This window comes from Oncorhynchus masou, chromosome 9 (genome assembly GCF_036934945.1).
Source record: "Oncorhynchus masou masou isolate Uvic2021 chromosome 9, UVic_Omas_1.1, whole genome shotgun sequence".
NCBI classification, from domain to species: domain Eukaryota; kingdom Metazoa; phylum Chordata; class Actinopteri; order Salmoniformes; family Salmonidae; genus Oncorhynchus; species Oncorhynchus masou.
This window is the reverse complement of record NC_088220.1, coordinates 83,501,396-83,508,895: the sequence shown is the minus strand read 5'-3', so window position 1 is coordinate 83,508,895 and position 7,500 is coordinate 83,501,396. Positions and strand designations below refer to the sequence as shown.

The 7,500-nt window shown below is 57.7% G+C and overlaps 1 protein-coding gene across 1 annotated transcript in view; it reads left to right on the top strand.

Moving 5' to 3' along the window:
* LOC135546686 (1-phosphatidylinositol 4,5-bisphosphate phosphodiesterase eta-1-like) overlaps positions 1-7,500 on the top strand; it is a 121,634-nt gene that overhangs the window by 98,465 nt on the left and 15,669 nt on the right. Inside the window, 4 exon segments of the mRNA XM_064975298.1 lie at positions 1,020-1,127; positions 1,293-1,417; positions 1,557-1,641; positions 6,188-6,334. Coding sequence (XP_064831370.1) covers positions 1,020-1,127; positions 1,293-1,417; positions 1,557-1,641; positions 6,188-6,334 — 465 coding nt within the window.

Sequence of the window (7,500 nt, the reverse complement as noted above, 5' to 3'; positions counted from 1 at the left end):
GAACCCTCTGTTGGGCCCTGTGCTCCACTACGCCTCCCTGTCCCCATGGACACACAGACAGAACCCCTGTGTGTATTTGTTCAGAGGATGAACCCTCTGTTGGGCCCTGTGCTCCACTACGTCTCCCTGTCCCCATGGACACACAGACAGAACCCCTGTGTGTATTTGTTCAGAGGATGAACCCTCTGTTGGGCCCTGTGCTCCACTACGCCTCCCTGTCCCCATGGACACACAGACAGAACCCCTGTGTGTATTTGTTCAGAGGATGAACCCTCTGTTGGGCCCTGTGCTCCACTACGCCTCCCTGTCCCCATGGACACACAGACAGAACCCCTGTGTGTATTTGTTCAGAGGATGAACCCTCTGTTGGGCCCTGTGCTCCACTACGTCTCCCTGTCCCCATGGACACACAGACAGAACCCCTGTGTGTATTTGTTCAGAGGATGAACCCTCTGTTGGGCCCTGTGCTCCACTACGCCTCCCTGTCCCCATGGACACACAGACAGAACCCCTGTGTGTATTTGTTCAGAGGATGAACCCTCTGTTGGGCCCTGTGCTCCACTACGCCTCCCTGTCCCCATGGACACACAGACAGAACCCCTGTGTGTATTTGTTCAGAGGATGAACCCTCTGTTGGGCCCTGTGCTCCACTACGTCTCCCTGTCCCCATGGACACACAGACAGAACCCCTGTGTGTATTTGTTCAGAGGATGAACCCTCTGTTGGGCCCTGTGCTCCACTACGCCTCCCTGTCCCCATGGACACACAGACAGAACCCCTGTGTGTATTTGTTCAGAGGATGAACCCTCTGTTGGGCCCTGTGCTCCACTACGCCTCCCTGTCCCCATGGACACACAGACAGAACCCCTGTGTGTATTTGTTCAGAGGATGAACCCTCTGTTGGGCCCTGTGCTCCACTACGCCTCCCTGTCCCCATGGACACACAGACAGAACCCCTGTGTGTATTTGTTCAGAGGATGAACAGACTGATAAATGTGTCCTAAATGTGTTTTCCTCAGTGGCTCTGAACTACCAGACAGAGGGTCGGATGATGCAACTGAACAGAGCCAAGTTCATGGTGAACGGTGGCTGTGGCTACGCCCTCAAACCTCCACCCATGTGTAAAGGTACACACACACACACACACACACACACACACACACACACACACACACACACACACACACACACACACACACACACACACACACACACACACACACACACACACACACACACACACACAGCAAGATAAGGAGTATATGTTCTGATGGGTTGGTTTACGGCTCCAGGCTCGTTCAACCCGTTCTGTGATGACCCCCTCCCTGCCTATCCCAACAAACAGCTGGTACTGAAGATCATCAGTGGCCAGCAGCTTCCCAAACCACCAGACTCTATGCTGGGGGACCGAGGAGAGGTATACACACACTCACACAAAATAATTTTCTGCCAGCATAATGGATAGCTTGCTCAATAACCTCAGGTTAAACATCTGTTGCCACGCGTTATCGTAGTGTTGCTAAGCTGCTGTAACTCTGTTCCCTCTTCTGCTTCAGATCATTGACCCGTTTGTAGAGGTGGAGATCATCGGCCTGCCAGTGGACTGCTGCAAGGGGCAGACACGAGTAGTGGACGACAACGGTAAAACACACACACCGTCCACACAGCCCCCTCTCTCCCCCTGCTGAACCCTCCTCTCTCCCCCTGCTGAACCCTCCTCTCTCCCCCTGCTGAACCCTCCTCTCTCCCCCTGCTGAACCCTCCTCTCTCGCCCTGCCGAACCCTCCTCTCTCCCCCTGCTGAACCCTCCTCTCTCCCCCTGCTGAACCCTCCTCTCTCCCCCTTCTGAACCCTCCTCTCTCCCCCTGCTGAACCCTCCTCTCTCCCCCTGCTGAACCCTCCTCTCTCCCCCTGCTGAACCCTCCTCTCTCCCCCTGCTGAACCCTCCTCTCTCCCCCTGCTGAACCCTCCTCTCTCCCCCTTCTGAACCCTCCTCTCTCCCCCTGCTGAACCCTCCTCTCTCCCCCTGCTGAACCCTCCTCTCTCCCCCTGCTGAACCCTCCCTCTCTCCCCCTGCTGAACCCTCCTCTCTCCCCCTGCTGAACCCTCCTCTCTCCCCCTGCTGAACCCTCCTCTCTCCCCCTGCTGAACCCTCCTCTCTCCCCCTGCTGAACCCTCCTCTCTCCCCCTGCTGAACCCTCCTCTCTCCCCCTGCTGAACCCTCCTCTCTCCCCCTGCTGAACCCTCCTCTCTCCCCCTTCTGAACCCTCCTCTCTCCCCCTGCTGAACCCTCCTCTCTCCCCCTGCTGAGCCCTCCTCTCTCCCCCTGCTGAACCCTCCTCTCTCCCCCTGCTGAACCCTCCTCTCTCCCCCTGCTGAACCCTCCTCTCTCCCCCTGCTGAACCCTCCTCTCTCCCCCTGCTGAACCCTCCTCTCTCCCCCTGCTGAACCCTCCTCTCTCCCCCTGCTGAACCCTCCTCTCTCCCCCTGCTGAACCCTCCTCTCTCCCCCTGCTGAACCCTCCTCTCTCCCCCTGCTGAACCCTCCTCTCTCCCCCTGCTGAACCTCCTCTCTCCCCCTGCTGAACCCTCCTCTCTCCCCCTGCTGAACCCTCCTCTCTCCCCCTGCTGAACCCTCCTCTCTCCCCTGCTGAACCCTCCTCTCTCCCCCTGCTGAACCCTCCTCTCTCCCCCTGCTGAACCCTCCTCTCTCCCCCTGCTGAACCCTCCTCTCTCCCCCTTCTGAACCCTCCTCTCTCCCCCTGCTGAACCCTCCTCTCTCCCCCTGCTGAACCCTCCTCTCTCCCCCTGCTGAACCCTCCTCTCTCCCCCTGCTGAACCCTCCTCTCTCCCCCTGCTGAACCCCCTCTCTCCCCCTGCTGAACCCTCCTCTCTCCCCCTGCTGAACCCTCCTCTCTCCCCTGCCGAACCCTCCTCTCTCCCCCTGCCGAACCCTCCTCTCTCCCCCTGCCGAACCCTCCTCTCGCCCCTGCCGAACCCTCCTCTCTCCCCCTGCCGAACCCTCCTCTCTCCCCCTGCCGAACCCTCCTCTCTCCCCCTGCCGAACCCTCCTCTCTCCCCCTGCTGAACCCTCCTCTCTCCCCTTGCTGAACCCTCCTCTCTCCCCTGCTGAACCCTCCTCTCTCCCCCTGCTGAACCCTCCTCTCTCCCCTGCTGAACCCTCCTCTCTCCCCCTGCTGAACCCTCCTCTCTCCCCCTGCTGAACCCTCCTCTCTCCCCCTGCTGAACCCTCCTCTCTCCCCCTGCTGAACCTCCTCTCTCCCCCTGCTGAACCCTCCTCTCTCCCCCTGCTGAACCCTCCTCTCTCCCCCTGCTGAACCTCCTCTCTCCCCCTGCTGAACCCTCCTCTCTCCCCCTGCTGAACCCTCCTCTCTCCCCCCGCTGAACCCTCCTCTCTCCCCCTGCCGAACCCTCCTGTCTCCCCCTGCCGAACCCTCCTCTCTCCCCCTGCTGAACCCTCCTCTCGCCCTGCCGAACCCTCCTCTCTCCCTCTCTCTCCCCCTGCTGAACCCTCCTCTCGCCCTGCCGAACCCTCCTCTCTCCCTCTCTCTCCCCCTGCTGAACCCTCCTCTCGCCCTGCCGAACCCTCCTCTCTCCCCCTGCTGAACCCTCCTCTCTCCCCCTGCTGAACCCTCCTCTCTCCCCCTGCCGAACCCCCCTCTCTCCCCCTGCTGAACCCTCCTCTCTCCCCCTGCTGACCCCTCCTCTCTCCCCCTGCGGAACCTCCTCTCTCCCCCTGCTGAACCCTCCTCTCTCCCCCTGCCGAACCCTCCTGTCTCCCCCTGCCGAACCCTCCTCTCTCCCCCTGCTGAACCCTCCTCTCGCCCTGCCGAACCCTCCTCTCTCCCTCTCTCTCCCCCTGCTGAACCCTCCTCTCGCCCTGCCGAACCCTCCTCTCTCCCCCTGCCGAACCCTCCTCTCTCCCCCTGCCGAACCCTCCTCTCTCCCCCTGCCGAACCCTCCTGTCTCCCCCTGCCGAACCCTCCTCTCTCCCCCTGCTGAACCCTCCTCTCGCCCTGCCGAACCCTCCTCTCTCCCTCTCTCTCCCCCTGCTGAACCCTCCTCTCGCCCTGCCGAACCCTCCTCTCTCCCCCTGCTGAACCCTCCTCTCTCCCCCTGCTGAACCCTCCTCTCTCCCCCTGCCGAACCCTCCTCTCTCCCCCTGCCGAACCCTCCTCTCTCCCCCTGCCGAACCCTCCTCTCTCCCCCTGCCGAACCCTCCTGTCTCCCCCTGCCGAACCCTCCTCTCTCCCCCTGCTGAACCCTCCTCTCGCCCTGCCGAACCCTCCTCTCTCCCTCTCTCTCCCCCTGCTGAACCCTCCTCTCGCCCTGCCGAACCCTCCTCTCTCCCCCTGCTGAGCCCTCCTCTCTCCCCCTGCTGAACCCTCCTCTCTCCCCCTGCTGAACCCTCCTCTCTCCCCCTGTTGAACCCTCCTCTCTCCCCCTGCTGAACCCTCCTCTCTCCCCCTTCTGAACCCTCCTCTCTCCCCCTGCTGAACCCTCCTCTCTCCCCCTGCTGAGCCCTCCTCTCTCCCCCTGCTGAACCCTCCTCTCTCCCCCTGCTGAACCCTCCTCTCTCCCCCTGCTGAACCCTCCTCTCTCCCCCTTCTGAACCCTCCTCTCTCCCCCTGCTGAACCCTCCTCTCTCCCCCTGCTGAACCCTCCTCTCTCCCCCTTCTGAACCCTCCTCTCTCCCCCTGCTGAACCCTCCTCTCTCCCCTGCTGAGCCCTCCTCTCTCCCCCTGCTGAACCCTCCTCTCTCCCCCTGCTGAACCCTCCTCTCTCCCCCTTCTGAACCCTCCTCTCTCCCCCTGCTGAACCCTCCTCTCTCCCTCTCTCTCCCCCTGCTGAACCCTCCTCTCTCCCCCTGCTGAACCCTCCTCTCTCCCCCTGCTGAACCCTCCTCTCTCCCCCTGCTGAACCCTCCTCTCTCCCCCTGCTGAACCCTCCTCTCTCCCCTTCTGAACCCTCCTCTCTCCCCCTGCTGAACCTCCTCTCTCCCCCTTCTGAACCCTCCTCTCTCCCCCTTCTGAACCCTCCTCTCTCCCCCTGCTGAACCTCCTCTCTCCCCCTTCTGAACCCTCCTCTCTCCCCCTTCTGAACCCTCCTCTCTCCCCCTGCTGAACCCTCCTCTCTCCCTTTGCTGAACTCTCCTCTCTCCCCCTGCTGAACCCTCCTCTCGCCCTGCCGAACCCTCCTCTCTCCCCCTCTCTCCCCCTGCTGAACCCTCCTCTCGCCCTGCTGAACCCTCCTCTCTCCTCCTGCTGAACCCTCCTCTCTCCCCCTACTGAACCCTCCTCTCTCCCCCTCTCTCCCCCTGCTGAACCCTCCTCTCTCCCCCTGCTGAACCCTCCTCTCTCCTCCTGCTGAACCCTCCTCTCTCCCCCTACTGAACCCTCCTCTCGCCCTGCCGAACCCTCCTCTCTCCCCCTGCTGAGCCCTCCTCTCTCCCCCTTCTGAACCCTCCTCTCTCCCCCTGCTGAGCCCTCCTCTCTCCCCCTGTTGATTCCTAGACAGAGTCATTGTGACCTGAACTGTCACCTAGATCCAGTCATTTGTTCTAAACATAGATGGCAGGCAGCAGGACAGTACTGGCCCAAACACACCATAGATGGCAGGCAGCAGGAGAGTACTGGGTCAAACACACCATAGATGGAAGGCAGCAGGACACTACTGGGTCAAACACACCATAGATGGCAGGCAGCAGGACAGTACTGGGTCAAACACACCATAGATGGCAAGCAGCAGGACAGTACTGGCCCAAACACACCATAGATGGCAGGCAGCAGGACAGTACTGGGCCAAACACACCATAGATGGCAGTCAGCAGGACAGTACTGGGTCAAACACACCATAGATGGCAGGCAGCAGGACAGTACTGGGTCAAACACACCATAGATGGCAGTCAGCAGGACAGTACTGGGCCAAACACACCATAGATGGCAGGCAGCAGGACAGTACTGGGCCAAACACACCATAGATGGCAGGCAGCAGGACAGTACTGGGTCAAACACACCACAGATGGCAGTCAGCAGGACAGCGCTGGGTCAAGCACACTCAATGCCAATGTTGTGTGTGGTGTGGTGTGGTGTGTGTGTATATTTGCATGTGTGTTAGTGTGTATGGTGTGGTGTGGTGTGTACTCTGACACAGTGTGTGTTGTCCAGGTTTTAACCCCGTGTGGGAGGAGAACCTGTCCTTTACCCTCCACATGGCGGAGGTGGCTCTGGTGCGTTTCCTCGTCTGGGACCACGACCCCATTGGACGGGACTTTGTAGGCCAGAGGACCGTAGCCTTCGGCAGCCTGATGCCAGGTTAGTGAGTGTGGATGTGTATCTTGCCTGTAGTTTTGTCTGAATAAAGTGAAAAAATAAATCAATTAATATATATATATATGACAACACAGCTCTTAGCTCCCTTGGCAGATGCCTACTGGAGAACGTATTTGCTTTTCGTCTTTTTCATGAATTTATCTTATTAACTCTGTTCTAGCTCGCTAATTTGTGTCGGTAGCTACCAAGGAAACGCAATGATAAAGTTCCATCAAAGTGAACACTGTCACATTCACCTATAATATCAGTTGAACAGTAACACAACGATGACAATCTCAGTTGAACAGCAGGGTGTCAGTTCAGTCCAACAGTGCATGGCTGTGCCCAAAGCCCCCACACAAAATAAACCAGTCCTGTTGTATGAATACTGCTGCAGAAACATGATGCACTCTACGGCACAGCAGGTATAAAACCGGAGGGACAAAAACTACATTTTTTGGCATCAGGTTCCATCAAACATGTGACTATAGCCCTTTGTAAGGTACCTGGACTTTGGTTGTCAAAGTAGGATTACAGTAGGGTTGCAAAAGCTCAGATTTGTATGTAACGTTTATGGTAGTAATTTATTTAACTTTGTCTCCTCGGTAAGAAAAGAAATTAGGAATCCAATGTGCCATTTGTTTATTTCTGTGTTTACGTGACTAATGCTACTACTTTATGGGAAATGTGTTGTATAAGTATATACTGTATATACAGTGCCTTGCGAAAGTATTCGGCCCCCTTGAACTCAGTGAGGATCTCTGAATGATCCAATGTTGACCTAAATTACTAATGATGATAAATACAATCCACCTGTGTGTAATCAAGTCTCCATATAAATGCACCTGCACTGTGATAGTCTCAGAGGTCCGTTAAAAGCGCAGAGAGCATCATGAAGAACAAGGAACACACCAGGCAGGTCTGAGATACTGCTCATACAAGGAGATGACTGATCAGAGATGCAGCCAAGAGGCCCATGATCTGGATGAACTGTAGAGATCTACAGCTGAGGTGGGAGACTCTGTCCATAGGACAACAATCAGTCGTATATTGCACAAATCTGGCCTTTATGGAAGAGTGGCAAGAAGAAAGCCATTTCTTAAAGATAGCAATAAAAAGTGTCGTTTAAAGTTTGCCACAAGCCACCTGGGAGACACACCAAACATGTG